General features: G+C 35.0%; 1 protein-coding gene across 2 annotated transcripts in view; it reads left to right on the forward strand.

Moving 5' to 3' along the window:
- Positions 1–16560, forward strand: part of rhoh (ras homolog family member H) — a 32913-nt gene extending 16353 nt beyond the window's left edge. For both annotated transcript variants that reach the window (XM_039751323.1, XM_039751322.1), the window contains one exon: positions 15248–16560. In XM_039751323.1, coding sequence (XP_039607257.1) covers positions 15419–15991 — 573 coding nt within the window. In that variant the 5' untranslated portion in view covers positions 15248–15418 and the 3' untranslated portion in view covers positions 15992–16560. The remainder of the gene's footprint in view (positions 1–15247) is intronic.
- The last annotated feature ends 3360 nt before the right edge of the window (positions 16561–19920 follow it).

Raw genomic sequence — 19920 nt, forward strand, 5'->3', positions numbered from 1 at the left:
GCTGCGCAGCCCAATCTACTGTGGGCGAGAGTGGGAAGATAAGTTTACTCGGCTCGTTTCCCGGAGGCAACTTTTTATTTTAAGAGCAGACATGTTTTTATTCCCCTAATTTCGTTTTTTTCTTTGGGCAGTGCACTTCTGGTGGCGGTAGAACGATCGAATTGTATTCTCCAAAAATTATCAACTTTATTTACCAACAAATACAATAGTTTTTTTTTTTTTTTTTGGTTAAATAATATAATGACAGGAAACGTAACTACTCGGCAATTTGTAACCAAAATGGCGTTTTCTCTCGTTTGAAGCTTGTCTCACAGTGCACACCTTTCATCTTCATACTAGTTCGCCTGTCAAATCACTGTCATTTCGATAGTTTTGTGAGATACAACAGTGCAGAGCAGTATTGCAAGATTTGGTAAATTACATACACACAAACTTGTAGCCTACCTTGGTGATCATGAACCGATGGTACAAGTAGCCCGTTATAAAAAAAAAAAAAATTTGTGTGACAGCTGCCTGTAAGTACCACGTACACTTTCTCATCTATGCTATCGCATTTTTTGCAGAAGGGTTATACTGAGATGCTGCATCAGTCCACAGACGTACTAAGATTTATCCATAAAGAAATGCTTGCATTGTACTAATCCACAAAACCTCAATTTTTGCTACTTGTAATACAGTAATTCAAAAAAGAATTAAGCACCTTCAGAAGAGTATTGCTAATGAACTAAGTATAATATATGAACATGTAATTTAAAGTAATTTCTAAAGGAACTTGCATAGTGGTTTAATAATCTTACAAATGCTTAACTTGCACCCCTCGTGTCACACAGCACAATTTAATCCTGTAATCTCAGAACCTTTGTATCATATCACTGTGTACTGTTGACATTTCATAGCATAGAGCTTTTAAGTGCCAGAATATGATTTTAAAAAAGGTAACTCTACAGTTAAGTGTATATTGCATGTTCATATTGTATAGTACTTTTTTACTGAGTAATATATTTTTGAAATTGTTCCTCCTTTTTTTAATTGTCCAATATTGAGTCCTAGTCCCTTTGCCATACCCATTTTATGATTTAGAATTGAAAATGGTTACAATATTTGTAATGATAGCTTGTAAATTTGTCATTGGGTAAATCTTCAAAATCAAAAACTTTAGTGTGGTGGTGATTTTTGAAAATTGTTAGGGTGTCTGCTGCCTGATAGCATAAGGTTGACCTTCATATTAATTTGCCTGTTAAAGCTCGCTAAGACAGGATTGCCACTGGCCAGTTTCAAAAGGTGAAACTGTTCTTTGTCCTACTACTTCTCAAATATATGCAAACAAATGTGGCAACAGAATGAACAAAACTTATAAAATAATGCTGTTAAAAGTGTTGCTAGTTTTAAAAGGGATGGCTTTCTTGATGAGCACACAAAAAGAACAGCATTCTAAAATGCAGGAGGCTGCCAGCAAAAAGAGCTTTGCTCTGTTTCCTTGTGACTTTTATGAAACCTCAAAGCAACAGGCATTGAGATCATGTACATTTCTCATTTTTCACCCACATGAAACTGGTTTATGTTGGCATAAAACAGAGCAAGTGTGAAAAGACAGACCAAATCAACTGTGTAGTTTATGCTGCTGTGAAGATGTTATAGTTTTTTATTTTGTTCCTGCAGATGTTTGTCAACCAGTTCACAATTACTCTGAAAACACAAATGAGCATGAGCTTGTGTAAACTGTTTAAAAATATTTCAATTTCAGTACATAAACCCAGATTGGAAATGTGTCTCGGTAGACTTAACTGGTTACTCATTTTTTGTCTAGTCTATATCCATCCATCTATGTGCCCCAATGCTGTCAGCATGAAAATATATACTCATTTAAAGCTGGAGTTTATTTAAAATTAGTATACTTGCTAATAACCTGCATTTTTTTCTTTAAGGTAACAATATTCTATTTTTCAGATGTTGCTCTCACTTATTTTTTTTTTTTATTTTTAACTTCGCTGTATACCTTTAAATTGGTTCCCTCCATTTGTTAGAGTGCCTTTCTTAACTGGCACTCTTTCAAATATAATTATAAAGGAAATATACACTTGCACATTTTAGCAGAACCTTTCTATAATTGTCACCATGACAATGCACTTTGTAGGCCCTCAAGTGTAATACACTTGTTTTGTTCAATGTCAAATGACTTAATTGCTTAGTCTTGTGTATTGTGTTAGATGGTGGGGATTGAATCAGCATCCAAGCAGTTTGCAGTCCAGTATCTTAACTATTAGGCCACTCTGCCTAGCTGATATATTAAAAAAAATTAGTTTACTTCACCCATTTTTAAAACTCTTTATTCAATGCGTTGTCATAGGGTGCCAGAGCTGCTCCTGTCAATATGCTAAAAATTAAGCCTGTATGCAACATTGGACAGTTTAATTTAGCAGATCCTAAACGGAAGGAGGAAATCTGATCTTCTGGAGGAAATAAATGTGAGTATGGAGAGAACATGCAGACTTTACTCAATGCACTCCAGCATTCTGGAAATGGATTGAAGTAGTAGAGTGAGGTATCATGTTAGCCATTTATGAATACAATGAGAAGTGAAGCAAAATAAACTTTTATTGGCTCACTGCATAGAATGCAATGTAGCAGCTTTCAAGGCAGCTCAGGCCTCTCCTCCTTGCGTGAAGAGGGAAATTAACGGATTAAACGTTTTCGAGATAATAATACTACAGACACATGCTGTCTTTACTGTGCCACATAGATAGATATATACTTTATTAATCCCAAGGGGAAATTCACATGGGATACAATTAAAAACAGATTATTTATTATATTTCCCAGCAGCATCAAACACAAAGCAGGAAAAATACATGAGCAATCAAACCTGGGGGATGTTACAGCCCCAAGTTTTGAAAACCGTATTTTGACAATTTCTATGTAATCAGTTTACCCGTAGTTGAAAGTGTTAAGTACCATCGTATAACCCACCTGTGTATATATGAATTTGTTGTTTTATGGTTATTTTTATGTTACAATTTCTTTATTTTTCATTTCTCTTCTAAAGATAAATTTTAAGAACATTAGTGGTGATAATGTTGACGAGGCCCCTTTTTCCTTTAATACTTCCTAAACCAATATGTAAAAGAAAACACAATGACTCTCTTGGCAAGATAATGCTGTTCTGCCTGTATTAATATCTTTTTTGAAACAACAACAACAACATTTATTTATATAGCACATTTTCATACAAAAAGTAGCTCAAAGTGCTTTACATAATGAAGAATAGAAAAATAAAAGACACCGTAAGAAAATAAAATAAGTCAACATTAACATAGAATAAGAGTAAGGTCCAATTGCCAGGGTGGACAGAAAAACCAAAAAAAACTCCAGACGGCTGGAGAAAAATATAAAATCTGTAGGAATTCCAGATCATTGGACTGCCCAGTCCCCTCTGGGCATTCTACCTAACATAAATCAAACAGTCCTCTTTGGATTTAGGGTTCTCACGGAAGGACTTGATGATGATGATCACGTAGACTTCTGACTTTTAATCCATCCATCATTGTTGGAGCATCATGATGCTTTGAGTAAGTGGTGGTGGAAACCGGAAAAAGAAACAGAAGGGAGAGTAGGGGTCAGTACGGATTTTAGAGCCACCATGAATAGTTATTATGATGAATTGAACATACAGAGTATCAGGATTAAGTTAAAGTGAAGTTATGAAAAGGCCATGTTAAAGTAATGTGTTTTCGGCAGTGTTTTAAAGTGCTCTACTGTATTAGCCTGGCGAATTCCTATTGGCAGGCTATTCCAGATTTTAGGTGCATAACAGCAGAAGGCCGCCTCACCACTTCTTAGAATTCCAAGAGAAAAACTTAAAAGGAGACACTCATTTGAAGATCTAAGGTTACAATTTGGAATATAGGGTGTCAGACATTCTGATATATAAGATGGGGCGAGATTATTTAAGGCTTTATAAACCATAAGCAGAATTTTAAAGTCAATCCTGAATGACACAGGTAACCAGTGTAGCGACATCAAAACTAGAGAAATGTGGTCGGATTTTCTTTTCCTAGTTAGGATTCTAGCAGCTGCATTCTGCACTCGTTGCAAACGATTTGTCTTTTTTGGGTAGTCCTGAGAGGAGTGCGTTACAGTAATCTAGTCAACAGAAAACAAACTAATTTCTCAGCATCTTTCAGTGATATAAGAGGTCTAACTTTAGCTATGTTTCTTAAGTGAAAAAATGCTGTCCTAGTGATCTGATTAATATGCGATTTAAAATTCAGATTACAGTCAACAATTACCCCTAAGCTTTTTACCTCCGTCTTGACTTTTAATTCTAATGTGTCCAGTTTATTTCTAATAGCCTCATTGTATCCATTATTGCCAATCACTAAGATTTCAATTTTCTCTTTATTTACCTTGAGAAAGTTACTATTCATCCATTCTGAGATACAAGTCAGACATTGTGCTAGTGAATCAAGAGAATCGGGGTCATCAGGTGCTATTGATAAGTACAGCTGTGTGTCATCAGCATAGCTGTGGTAGCTCACATTGTGCCCTGAGATAATCTGACCTAATGGAAGAATATAGATTAAGAAAATACAGTCTTATCTTCTCAATTTTCTGGATTTGTTTATATCGCCATTCTCTTGTGTTGTATGGGAGCACGCTGTAATCTAAATTTATTTTTATTTGAATATACATCTAGTGAATCAAAAACACTTTTACTTTTAAAGTTCCTGTATGAATATAATGAATGTGTATTCTGTTCTTCAGGTTAGTTATATTAGTCACTTAGACATTTTTTCACCATAGAGAATTTTTTGTCTAAATTGGAATGTAAAATTATTCTTGTAATTTTTGAACAGTGCACATTATACTTTATTTATCCTGTTTTTTGAGTTTACTCTGTGATGCACTCTCATTCTGTTTACAGTTGTTTCCCTGGATCCTAATGCTGCTGGGATAGCACCTCATCGCCCTGAAGTGTTTTTAAACTTTTCTGTGATGAGTGGATAAAATATTGTATTCATTAAGACTTGAAATTGTTAGTAATAAATTATTATTGGTTTTATATTTAATAGCACGCAAGTGTCGCTTACTCATTTTTTCCTCATCCACATACTGTAAATAGCCTACTAATGGACCTGCCGTAAAAGGTCTGAAATAAGCAAGAATGTTGAGTGTGCTGGTCACAAATGAACCTGACATTAGCACAGTAACATCCATCCATCCATCCATTATCCAACCCACTATATCCTAACTACAGGGTCACCGGGGTCTGCTGGAGCCAATCAGCTAATGGTAGCTGAGTTCGTAAAGCAAAATGGCTGCTGCTGTCTGTGTGGTTTTTTTTTTTTTTTTTTTTAATATATATATAAAAGAGACTGCTGGGAATAGAGTGTGTATCCAGGCAGTAGGTAATAAGTACTGTATGTAGATACTGTTTCTTTGTGGGTTTTTTGTTTGTTTGTTTGATGTGTCTTAAAATCTTTTCAGGCATGTTTACCTCATTGTGTTGTTTTTTTTCATAAGGTCTTCATATTATAATACTTTTGTTTGAGTTTCTTGTAAATGTAAAATTGCAGTGACACACATTCTAAAAGTATGAATTTTGACAATTTTTAAGTCTACATTCTTTTTCTTTTTTTTTTTCTTTCTTTTCTTTATTATAAGTTTGCCCTTTTCACCTATGGTTGATAACGACTTTCCATAACTTAATATATGTATGCAATTCCTGTTTTTCTGCCAGTATAGTACTGATTTATGATACTGATAAATATTTGATATTGATACTGATAGAATATCAATAGTTCAGTCACACAACAAAACTAGATAAAATAGTAATTTGTAACCTTTTGCAGCATCACAGATGATTTCAGATTCAGGCAATCACTACATTTTTGCAGTTACTAGATTATATGTGATAGAACAATAATTAGTTTAAAAATGTATCCTTCGCTTTTGAATATGTGGATGACATGGTTGTGCAGTGATGAGCCTCAATGGAGCCTCTTTGATGTAATGTCATTGGTTCACGTCCCACAATTGGTCTTTGTCCATATGAAGTTTGCACATTTTCCCTTGTTTGTATGGCATTTTCTTATGGATATTCCAGGTTTTCTTGAATGTTGGCAGTGGTGTGCAGGTTGATTACTTGGTGGTTGCGAACTGTCTTCATGTGTGCGATATATGCATAAGTGGGCCCTGTGTCGGACTGGCCCCCTAATTATGGTTGGTTTCTGTCTTGCACCCAGTGCTGCCAGGATGGGTTCTCACGAACTTTTATTGAATAGTGTTTGAGAATATTGTGCAACCCAAAAAGTAACATTTTGCAGAATAGAAAGGGAAAACCAATAATATCTATTAAAAATCTATTAAATTTTAAAATATGTGATTAAAACTGTATAATTGTTGTAAGATAAAAAGTCAAAAAAGATTGTATAGCTCTATTGGAGGGTCATGAAAGACACATAAACAATCAATTTAACCATTCTAAATTTGTATCATATAATGAGTAAAGTAGTTTTATAAGTGTGGTGGTTGTTAGTGACAGTGGTATGAAATAGGTACTTTGGACACACATGGATAATCGCTAAATGAGTGCACTATAGGTAGCAAATTAATGTTTAATAGTGCATTTTAAAGTACTTGGCAGGTTCAAATTTTCCTGATATTAGGGTAAATGATTGCATTAGTACCATGGTATGGTTTCATATTGTATTGTATTTGAATGCCTGTTAATAATTTTTATTATGTCTTCAGAGACACATTTATTTCATATAAGCTGTGGTTTGTCCATTAAGTGCCAGTGTTTCTAACTTATTGGTTTGCCGTAGATTATTTCATTTCTAGATTGTGCCAGTGCAAGTAAAATGAAGAGAAGCTCAGAAAATGCATTGTGTGCATAAAGCTTGTACATGTGTTGTGTACATAAAATTTTTGAAGTAAACTGCTGAGTACTGCCTTTTTCAGTTCCTTTTATACATATTGTGTAACCATTTTACCACATTGAATTTATGCATACTCAGTTAACATTTGCTTTGGTTAAAAACTTCTGTATAATTGGACAGTAATGAGTTGAATTAAAATAATCACCTATATTACATTTTATTTTTGTATGTATTTTAATATTATGGTAAGGTAAAGTAAAATATAAGAATAAATGTTTTCTAAAAAATTGCTTCATTTTTAATTAAAGCAATAGAGACATCATTGTCTTTTATAGTCATAGCATCATAATACTTTAAAATATTTGTTAATTCTTTCCCTGTAGTAAAGTGAGATGTTAGCCCCTCCTAGGAGAACTTTCATTTTATTTTTTATTTATATTTGAAATGTTTTGGTTTAACATCGAAATAACATATTTGTAATATTTATACTTTTGACTTACAGGAATGAAACCACATTTTTTCTTCCTGCTATTAGTATAATTATTCATATTTTTTGTTTATTGCAAAATTTATTTTTCTGATAATTGGATGTTTATTAATTCTCACTTAAAATATCTGTGCTGTTAAAACAACTATTTATTTGATAAAGCAGGCTTCTTCTTTTAGGCATAGATGTTAAAATACTAAGATATCATTACTTCATTACTTATAAAGCCTTCATTTTTTGCTTAAATAGTAACTCCACAAACATTTCAAATTGTAATGAAAGTACCACAACAAGATCCAGGCCTTTAATACCTCTTGGGCATAGCCATCAGCAGTGTGTCTGTCTGCTTAGAGAGTGTCAACCTTGTTGAGCGGTTTACTTACCTTGGCAGTGACATTCATGTCTCTGATGACTCTGGTGACTGGGTGGTCATGCGGTCACTGGAAAGGGGTGTGTGGCGCTCCCTATAAAGGACAAAGGTCCAAGTCTTTAGAGTCCTGGTGTTTCTTCTCTTGCTATATGGTTGTGAGACATGGATGCTATCCAGTGACCTGAGACGAAGACTGGACTCCTTTGGTACTGTGTCCCTTCAGAGAATCCTTAGGGTACCGCTGGTTCGATTTTGTGCCAAAATGATCAGTTGCTCACAGACTCCTGAATGAATTACATTACCTGATTTGTGAGGGAACATTAGTTATGGCAATACAGCCATGTGGCGCAATTCCCCAAAGGTGATCCAGCTCACTGGATCCTCATTGTTGAGGACCTGACCAGCTGGACCAGGCCAAGGGGACATCCATGTAACACCTGGCTGCAGCAGATAGGTGGTCATTTACGGTCTTAGGGGTTGCCAACCAGGATCCCAAGCTGTTTCATCGTGTGGTGGGTGTGGCAATGCACTGTACCATTGCATGCTTCCCAACCTACCCTGACATGTTGTGGAATCTTCTTTTTGATTTTTGGTTTACATAACTATCATTGTTGTTCTTCATGAATCAAGTTTTTTCAGTTTGGGATTTTTTGGAAAGGAAGCTTGTCATAGAGTATAGGGATTTAAGATGGAGCCTTGCCCTTAAAAGGAGATCATGGCATAATTCTGACACACACTCACACTTACTTACAATTGGTCAATTTGGAGATACCATTTAATATAACTAATGGAATGTTGGAGGAAGGTGAATTTGCCGACGAACAAAAAAAGATGAAAGACTGGATAATATACAAACTTTGCACAGACAGTTGATAATACTGGACTTTAAACATACTGTATGTCATTGAAATTGTGAGGAAACAATGCAGCTGTTGTATCAAGATGGTACTTTTCATTATTAGTCTAATTTCTCAGAGCTGTTACATCATCTCACAGCTCCTTTTCTATTTTAAAACGTACTGTAGAAGATGATCACTGAAGTCACACTGCAAGCCATGACACAGTGGTTCAGTGTAACAAACTTGATGTTTAATTTATTGACAGACAAGGTATTACTACCTGTGCTACCCGATTGAAATCTAAGTAGTCAACATAGACCTCAGCATTAACATTTGCATTGCTCCATTCAATGCATACATTTGTTATATGCCATTTGGTATGAGATTTAAAAAGGTAGTGTTAATGTTTGTGATGTGCCATCAGTTGTAATGACAAATGCAGTTAAATTTATTACTAAGAATGTCTGATGCTCCATCTTTTGGAATGATAGAGACATAGAAACTGGATGGACACAGAAACACTTATCCTTTTATTATGGTAGAAACTGATACCCCCAAATCAATGGAGTGTATAAATGTATCTGCTTGGTGTAGATTCTGTTTCCATTCAATGTCAGTATGGAGTTTCCACATTCTCACCTTGTCTGTGTGACTTTTAGGTTTGTTAGTGACTGTAAACTGACCCTGTGTGATTGAGGGTGTGCTTATTATTGGATGAATGAATCCTGTGATGAACTGGTATTTTGACCAGGATTTGATCCTGTCTTGCATTTGATGCTGCTTGAAAAGGCTCTGGCACCCCCATGACCCTGAATTGAGTTAAGCGGGTTTGAAGATGTTACAGCATGTTACATCCATTTGGTTTTATTTCTTTGTTGTTTATGATGGATGATGATTGTTGCGTCAGTCTCTGTGTGTGTGTGTGTTTCTTTGTGTTATAGTTTCTTGAGGATGGTCTAGAGCTAAAATGGCTGGATGGAAAAATACCAAACTTGAAACTTAAGCCTGTTATGTGATGATGATGTGCTGATTAGTTTTTGAGCCAAACCGTGCAAAAGAAAGAGGCACTTCAGAGGAGCCCTCAAATACTGTAATTCTGCAATTAATTATGAATTCATCTCGTCACTTGCTATCATAATGACCTATTTTATGATCAGAAAGATCAGAATCAGAGTGGTAAATAATTACTGAAGTGTTATAGAATAGTTTTGGTAACTTGGTTCCTAGGGCACAAAACCTACTGACACTCACATCGTTTTTTGTTTTTTTTTTTTTTTTTTTTCTTTCTTCAAACAGGAAACAAAACCCCATAGGAGATTTTTTTATAATGTTTTAATTTTCATACAAAGTGATTGACTCGATAAAAAAACAGTAACAGATGTGGGTAATTGCAGAGAAAATGTTAATATAATAAATACAGTGGTCACAAAGCAATTCAATATCATTTTTAGTAAAATGTAAGGTGTCTATGCATTGACCAGAATTCATTTTGATTTCCACTATATATTAGTGTCAATTCTGGATGATATTTTATAAAACAATTTAAACCATACAACATATCTAATAAAAATATATTCCTGGATCAAAAAAGAGAACTCAAGTTAGCTATATTGCTTGTTAAGGTTTCTGCTACAATCCAGAGATACTCCAGTTAGGGGTGATAGTACATACCTAATGAATGGTGTTGTGCGCTTTTTTCTCACATACTATAGGCAAACTGATGCCCCCAATCATCTGTCTGACGGCATCTGAATCAGAAATAGTAGGTGTTGAAAGTTAAGTCCAACTGTCCATTTCCTTAGCTTGCTATTTCCACCTTGGGAATGTGGTGAGCTGGAACCTTTCTAGGTAGTGTTGGGTGCAAAGCAGAAGCCAACCTGTCATAGGCCATACTTGTGTGCACACATCCACAGTTACTCAGACAATCACACTTGGCCAGTTTAGAGTTTTCAATCATCCTAAAATGCGTGTGTTTGAGATGAAAGAAACACACCGCAGTACCTGAAGATAAACAGTTGCAGACATGAATGTATATACTTGATACATACGCAGAGTGAGCTGGAAGTGCTTACCACTGTAGAAATCTGCTGTCTTTTAAATGTAATCAGTAAAGCTGCTTCATTTTAATATCTCATATTTTCAAATGCCAATCAATTTACTTTGCATTTAGTGCTCGAAAATTCGCATGAGAATTATTAACTGTGAAATAATAAAATGTCTTAACATCTACCACAAACTGATTTTAATGGTTTTACAATACTTATTACAGTTAAGAGAGAAATTGCAGAAACTTGCTATTTTATCCATCATATTTTTAAAACAGTTTTCATTTTTCAGTTTGGTATTCCTTGGTCTTTTTTGTTTACATTTGTATTTCTCATTCATTGTTAAATATGTTTCTAATAAGGTTTTTCTAAAAATTTGATATATTATATTAAGCTTCTTTGACAAGTTATATAACGTGTGTGCTTAGAATTTCAGAATAGCATTCTCTGGAAAGTTAAGTGTTTGGGCATCATCTGATGTTTCCTCAGTTTTCTTAACGTAGGGCTAAAATCTCATTTTTGTTATTGTGCAGTACAGTATCCAAATAAAATCTGTTGTATCAAAATACCTAATGTAACAAAGAAGTACTAGAGGTTTTGAGCAATCTGGTATAAATATTGTTCATGGAAATATCCTGTCTCTTGCTAATAAAATTAACTTGATTTTTTTGGAATTTTTTTTTTGGTATAGTATTCTGCAGGTGATTTCTACTTTATTAGTCTATTCCAGGTTATTTGCCTGATTGTAATGAATATGTGCATTAGAAACAGAAAGAGAAAAACCCTTTGATGTTTGATATGTGTCATCACGGCATACTCATCATATAGGCAAAAATTGTTAATGAGGCCACTGAAAATTTATAATCTTTCATATTTTACAGTCTTATTTTTAAACCATCATGTCATTGACTACATAAAGCTAAGCCCATTGCTTGGCAGCCATTGTATTCGGCAAATTGTCAATAAAATTGTATTATTTTAGTTTGTAAATAACATTTAATCTTGAATTATGTATCACTACATAATCTTTGATTACATATTGCAAATCATTAATTAAAAGATATTGTTTTGTTTCATTGCCTCATAGGTTGAGGAGCAGGCACTGATTACAGCGCATTGCTGCACCCACCACACGACAGACCACCCGGATTGGGACCCGAGTGTGGCTGTGCAATGGGCATAACATTCCCAAAATGTTTAAACAGCACATTAGAGTACTTTATAGATTTAAAGTTACATCCTGGTTGTTTTGAATGAAATAGACTTTAATGTATACACACACATAGTTACAGACATATACTAATACAAACACAGATTTCTCTTTTTGCCTTTGTTAAAAACTGTACCCCTTTTTACCTTTCATTGCAATTGGAGTGATTTTAGAAATAAATACAAGAAGTTAATTTTAGGAGATTTTTTTTTAAACTTTTAAAACTGAATATGAACTAAAGTACATTGACAGTTACTCTTTGTAACTTACATTATTACCACAGATGTGTAAACTTTTGAAATTTACAGAGAAAACCACTAAGGCAGCATCAACATCTTAGAAAAACATAAAGAATCTTCAAAACTGGTTAATTACTTAAGTAAAAAACAGCTTTATATTGAGAAGTGCAAAGTGCCATGTTCAGAGTAAAAGGAAATTTAAAATGGACAAAAATGACAAAGTTAACACTATGTCTTTGCCCAGTACAGTGAATCAGTGGAAAAGGGTAAATAAATTGTTGGCCGTATCATTAAAACTCATTGAGGCATATCAAGGAATATAATGCTCAGATTACAGTGTGCATGTTGAACTTCATGTTTTTCTAGATGCAATTTTATCTGCCACAGATTGCACTTAATCTCCAGCTGTCCTCTTGTCCACTCTGGTGGTCAACTTTAAGCACTTTGGTCCTCAGATAGACGTGCTACCTTGATGATACCCTGTTAGTGATTTCTTATTCAAATTACTAGAAAGATGAGCTTCGTTTTAAAAACTGAATGTACAGCCTTTCTCTCTCTCTGTCTCACTCTCTCTCTGTCTCGTTCATCCGTGTGTGTGCCTGTCAAGGTGTACTACTGTTTAAAGTGTTTACTATGTTCCAGTAATTCAACACAAATTAAAATATAATAATAGCCTTAAAGAAGCGTATTTTGGTGAGACTGCAAAATAGAAGACAGCTGCTCTATGTTCAACTTATGAAATATGGTTGTGTCCGAGACCCTTTAATTAATGCTTCGGTCTGACTGAATGAGTGACAGTCAAAGTTTTGGAGGGCCCTTGAAAATAAATTTGAAAATCATGTTTTGATGGTCAGTGTTGCATGTTGAAAGAACTAATGAACATATAAATTTGAGTCAATCATGTAGTAGTGGCGACATAGTCAGATGTCAAAGGGCCATTTTAGCATGTGTATTACTAGTGTTAAAAGCTGCTGTTAAATATGATGTTGAATGTCCAGATACCAATGTACCACTTGTTGGAGAGTGTGGAGGTGAATGTTGTCTGGAGTGGCCAGAATTCTACAATGGCAGTGGTTTTGTTCAATTGTAGTGAGACTGCAGCCAGTGATGTTTTGCACTACATTCACAGTTATTTTCATTGTTTTTCAATCCAAGGCCAAAGTGTTGCATTACCAAACACTGATCCTGTAGGTAAGAATGTTGTCAGTGCAGCACTAGATGTTCACCAGTACCCGTACCAACACTGCCCCCGGTCTGAGGTATCTCGGGAAATGCAGGCATGAGTCTGAGTCTGTGTCTGTGTTCACACTCCAAATCTGGTTGTCAGACATGGACTTTGTTTTATTTCTCCATTATCTCAGGGATGGGTTTTATGTCATCAGTTCAAAGGCTTAGAACTTGTTACATTTTATTTAAACTTGTAACACAGTGTTACTTGCAGGCTGTGTGGTATTTTCAGATTGCAAGTTTATGGTATACAGTGTTCACTGCATAGACCAGATAAGGAGCTGATGTTGGATTTGGTTATATATTTTATTCTGTTCTTGATAGTTAATTCTGAAATGTTCATGAAAATTAATTTATGCTTACCTTGTGAAGCCAGCTGTACTGTATATGATGATGGGAGCTTCCATCCTATGCCACAGACATTGACTATAGAAAGCTGTATTTGATATTGAATGCCTTGGGAGAGCTAATCATTTTTTTCAGTAGGAAATGAGCAGCAGTGGCATTTTTAAATCTGTTTTAAAATTTAGGCAATGCTACTTTATCTTTAGGTGTAGTGTGGTGGTTTACTGCTTAGAGCTGCTCCATAGGCCAGCTTTCATTTTGCTCCTATCCTATCTTGCTCGGCAAATCTGTGGAGTTTGCATATTCTCACAATGTGTATGTGGGTTTGCCTGAGTGTTGTCTGGTTTTCCTCCCACAGTGCAAGGACATACAGGTTAGGTGGACAGGTGGACAGGTGATTCTAAATTGTCTCTATGTGAGTCAATGTGGATGTGTGAGTGTGGTGTAAGAGTATCCTGTGATCCATTGGTATGGGCTTATGCCTGATGCCGCTAGAGCAGGTTCGAGCCACTGTGGTCCTAGCCTGGATGAAGGAAGTTTTTAGATGGATGGGTAGATGTTAATAAACCTGCATAGCATTTTATGGATTTAAATTATTAAAAGACTGAGTTTATTGGGGCAGTGTAGAGATTTTGTAATTCTGCTTCCAGAAAAGAAACAACATTTCATACACTAAGACTGTTATTACCTGTCTGCAACATTTTGTAAAACAGTTGATTTGGAGAGAACATTATGGATTGAAATACATTGTGGGCTCACTTCTCCTTTGAATAGGTTCAATTTTACTTTAAAAAGACTCAATCACAACTATACTTTTCAGAATATACAGTTTTAGTCTTTTTAATTTATTTATAGATGTATTAGACAAAAAATCAACAGTATCATTGAATTGCTAAAATGGTAAGATTTATTTTTTAAACGCAATAGTAATTTGTTTAGTAATTTGACTAACTTTGTATGGCACTTTTTAACAGTTCTGCCCAACAAAGCGTAGGTTTTCTTATATGAAGTTTTACTTTTTTTTATCCTAAAATCAATGAAACCCTGTATTTCCTCATGGTTTAGTTGTTGTGGAGTGATACAGGTAGCATGTGGGAGTGTTGTCAGTTCCTGTTCTTTTGAGGTAAAATACTGCTTGTATGTGTGTGGCTTTGTATTTCAAATCACACACACTTTTCAAACATACAAAGAAGAGTATCTAGCTGTTTCAGAAAATTATAAGCGTCTGATCAGAGGAGCTCCATGAAAGTCTTAGAGTCTGCAGTGTTATAGGATTTACAGTAAATTGTTGAATTGCCTGAGAAGTATCTCTTCAGAGGACTTCCTGAGCTGTAGAGTATAAAACCTCAAACCCTCTGTGATGCATCACACTGTTAGCTGTCTGGTTATTAAATAGACCTGCAGCTGAGTTTAATTTGAAAGTTCCATTGAGATAGCTGACAGAAATGTGACAACGTTATCCTCTGTGTAGGTACTTTCCCATGTACTGGAGAGTATTTTCATAAGACTAGGTTGTGTTTGGTTTGGACCTTGTTTTAGCCAATATTATATGTTGACATCAGGAACACTTTCCTAAAATTAAATATTTTTTCTTTTTCTCCACACAGGGTGAAGAACACAGAAATTATGAAAAAAGCGAAACGTCAACTGTTACTTAATATTGCTGTTACCCAAAGGTACTAATGCTTTACAGAAAAGCAGATCTAGCTTGACCCTCTTATTTTGCATTAAACCGAGGGTGTACTTGCTGTTATCAACTGTATTTTTGGACCAAAAAAATGAACTCTGTAAAATGTGTTTTGGTTGGTGACACAGCTGTTGGGAAGACCGCTCTGCTTGTTCGATTCACCACTGAGACTTTTCCAGATATTTACAGGCCTACAGTATATGAAAACACAGGAGTGGAAGTTTTTATGGACGGAATACAGATTAGTTTGGGTCTCTGGGATACAGCTGGAAATGATGCCTTTAAGGGAATCCGTCCATTATCATACCAGCAAGCAGATGTTGTACTTATGTGTTACTCAGTAGCAAATCACATGTCCTTTTTAAACATTCGTAATAAGTGGATCAATGAAATAAGGAGCTACTTGCCTAAAGTTCCTATCCTGGTGGTAGCTGCTCAGACTGACCAGCGTGAAATGGGACCAAACCATTCAGCATGCATTACTGCCGCCGATGGAAAAAGACTAGCCCATGAGATCAAAGCTAAAGGGTATGTGGAGTGCTCAGCCCTCAGTAACCGAGGGGTACAGCAGGTCTTTGAATATGCTGTACGAACAGCAGTTAACCAAGCCAGGAGACATTCAAGAAGGAACATTTTTAATGTGAATCAGTGTAAGATATTTTAAGTTCACAAATGTGCACCAGATATTGCATTTCATTTTATGCTAAAATGGAGAACAGCTGCCAACAAAGCAAGGTTTTCTTGAACATTCTGGAAGAACCCCCTCTATTAGTGCAAGGAAAACCGTAATGTTTTGGGCAAATTCACCAAATTAAAGACCGCAACAGTGATAGTAGTAAAGTTAAATCAGAATCTCTGACTTCTTCAGATGTTTATATTGGACTATGAGTTATTACTTTTTTGTGAAAGGGTATTTCTATATATTACATTTATAGTTTTTATAAGAGAAAACGTGGTCTACATATGTTTCATTCTGTTTACTTTCCATAAGAATGGAAGCTTGGGAATTATAGTACTAACGGTATTTACTTAAAAGCTGGACAGGAACAGATGTTATTATACATAATGGCACTAATGTTACATTTGTAATATCTTGAAATCTTTTTTTGCTATTGAAATGATATGCATTATATTTACAAAGTATTTTTTCTGTTTAATGGCCTGGTAAAATTCCTAACTGTATAATGTATGTTTTATTTTCATTCTTCACAAATAAATTGCAGTATTTCCTTAGGATGGTACAGTGGCTAAATTTTCATGGTTGTATGTTATTGAGTAAAATAACATCTGCACAATTTTTACCCATTCTTTTTGTTTCATAATCTTGCAGCATCCCAAATTTGCCTACAATTATTGTAAAATAAGATATTTTCTGTACAATGCTGATCAGTTAAAATAAGGAAATAAGAGAAGAGAATTTGAAATGCTCTGTTAATGGTAACAATTTTCTGTGCTATACATGTTGTAATGCCCTTTGCAGCTTAAATTGTATTTTCCAGCATGTAAATTTGAATCTCTTTTGTTTAGCTGTTTATACTGAGCACATAATTAGGAATAAGACCTCAATTTTATTGGTAGCAAATTCAATTGCAGTGCAAAGTGACTATTTTCCGGGGATATTAAAAGAGCAGTCCAAATGTGAAATGTCTGTGCTTTACATAATATTTTAAACCATTTATAAACCATTAAAAACTGAGCTTTGAATCGGTTTTCTTGACATAGCCATCCATTTAACAACAACATAATTGATGTCTATAGCACATAGTATTTTTTCATACAAGGGTAGTGGAGTGGTAGCACTGCTGCTTCACACTAATTAGACCAGGGTTCATGTCCTGGGTGCTCCCCGCTTGGGGTTTGCATGTTTTCCTTGTGGGTTTCCACTGGTGCTCTGGTTGCCTGTTAAAATCCAAAGACATGAAGATTAAGTAGACTGGTGATGATTCTAAATTGGTCTTAGTGAGTCTGTGTGGTAGTGTGTGTGTGTGTTTGCCTTGCGCTTGTGTATGAATGAATAAATAATGTAAATACCAAAAATAATAAATAAGAATAAATCAATTACAGATAAACAAGTTACGGAGTCCCAGAGGGGACTGGGCGGTCTCTTGGTCTGGAATCCCTGCAGATTTTATTTTTTTTCTTCGGCCGTCTGGAGTTTTTTTTTTATATATTTTTTTATTATTTTTTTCTGTCCACCCTGGCCATCGGACCTTACTTATTCTATGTTAATTAATGTTGACTTATTTTCATTTTTTATTGTGTCTTCTATTTTTCTATTCTTCATTTTGTAAAGCACTTTGAGCTACATTTTTTCTTGTATGAAAATATGCTATATAAATACATGTTGTTGTTATGGATTACATTGATAAATTCATTTTTAATTCTATAATGCTATGGTCATTTATCCATTTTAGAACCCGTTTAATCCGAGTGAGGTTTGCGGCCTGCTGAAGCCCAGTTGTGAAGTTTGGGTGATAGGCAAGAAACGAGCCAATTATGGGTCCCAGGTTAGAATTGCCAGTTAACATAAATTGCATATCTTTGAGATTTGGAAGTAAAATTGGAATACCCCAGGGAGAAAGAAAAATAAAAACATGGAGAAGACAGTCTGCACACAGATCATGACTAGTCTGAGGTCTGAGTCTAGTTTCCATAAACTGTGACACAACAGTGCTAAATAAGGCCCTGTGTGAAAAACATGGTTATCTTTCATGCTACAACATCAAAAATGTATAACATTGAGGGCGCTTTTATTTTCAGTTGTTCCCTTTAATACTAGGAAGGTCTTTTTCATATTTGCATTGGTGAGCTATATGTGTTTTATCAAACATTTCTGAATTGGTTCCCACAATTTTTGGTTAATATAATTTATGTACAGATATCTGCAGTGTATTATTCTGTGCCGTATGGTGTGATGATAGTAGAACCGTCACCGTGTCTTTTGTTGTTGAGGGGAGCCAGAAGAATTAGCAGTAGCCGCTATTAAAATAAAGTATGGTAAAGATTTGATGGGAGCAGTACTGAAAGGTTCGTAAAGTGAAGATTCCCCCTAAGACACTTAATGTTGGCACATCATTCCGATTAAATATCAGTTTGTTTGTTTTTTTTTGTTAGATAATGCCTTCAATTACCGGCATGGCGGATTCCTCTTTTTAACCGGACTAACTGCATTAGTGGTCAGTTGACAGGCAGTTTTCATTCTTGGCACGTGTGGCTGCATAATCCCTTTATGCTGCTAAAAGCTGGCAAGCAGCTGATTTCACAACATTCGGGAAGCACGAAACGGGAAAGGGGGAAAGCAATCGCAGTACGGGTATGGTAGTAGTTTTACTTCATTTGTACATGTATATTATGTCTTATGCGGAGAGAGAGGTTTTGGCTGCTACAGAGCCATGGGAACAGTTATTCGACCCTTTACTTTCTACAGTTTTATTTTTTTGGTAGCTTTGGACTATGAATATTTTATGAACTTATGATGCCTATAAGTACTATACATTAATTATTTCAGTAATTTATTGAATTCATCCTGTTTGTTGGATAGTACTGTTTTTATTCTGCTGGATTGTTATATATATTTTTTTTTTAATTTTTGTTGTGGATTTTGTCATGTATCTGTCGTACCAATACTGGTTTATCATTTTTTTTTTGCAATAAACATTGGTGACTTTACTTTCAAGAGACTTTGTACTTTATCTGGGTTTTGGGGTACCTTGAGCTCCGTCCGGCTATGAACTACTAGCAGCAACTGACCGAAGACAGTGTTACGTGACAAGTGGATATTTATATCATCACATTACAAGCTTTATCCATTAAGGGGACATGGAAGATGAAGTATTTACTGGTAGCAAAGACCACAACAGGCAAACGGTAGCAGCAAACAGACACACACACACACACACACACACACACACACACACACACACTTGAGATGACAAGTTAGACTTGTCACTTGTTTGAATAATATCTCTTTGTATGAAGGGAGAAAATTGGAGTTAACAGATGAAAATGAAGTAAATGTTCAAATTCTACACAGAAGGTGTGTAAGCATACAATGTTCCTGAAGTCCATATATTCTGCAGTGTATACAGTATGTGTACTTATGTGTGCAGCAGTGAAGGGGAAGACGTGTTATACTTGAATGCTGTTTTTGTTCTGATTAATCTGTTGCAGAAACTTTTTAAAAATATTAAATCCTGCATAATTCATTCTAATTTAGATAGCATGTTAATAAAAAAAACTTAAGTATTATATATTTGTACAAATATTTTAAATCTTCATGCAAAATGTGGCACTTATCAATCGGTTAGAGTTGATATACTATATTAATGAAGCTGATATAAGCAGTAATCATAAGAATATCTTTGACTCATCACCATAGTCCTATACTATATAAGCTAATTCTTAAAACTGTTATGCCAGCTTTCAATTCTGTTATGTTTGACTTTTAAGGAAATATATTTTTTCATAAATATAACAGAAGTCTGTCTCCCTTTTATATGAATGCCTCCATTGAGTGGAAGAAAAAGTAAACTGGTCCATATATTGTACAATTTCAAGAGTGCTGTTCATCTCTAAAGAAACAAGCAGATGGTC

Source organism: Polypterus senegalus, chromosome 4, assembly GCF_016835505.1.
Source record: "Polypterus senegalus isolate Bchr_013 chromosome 4, ASM1683550v1, whole genome shotgun sequence".
Classification (NCBI taxonomy): Eukaryota; Metazoa; Chordata; class Cladistia; order Polypteriformes; family Polypteridae; genus Polypterus; species Polypterus senegalus.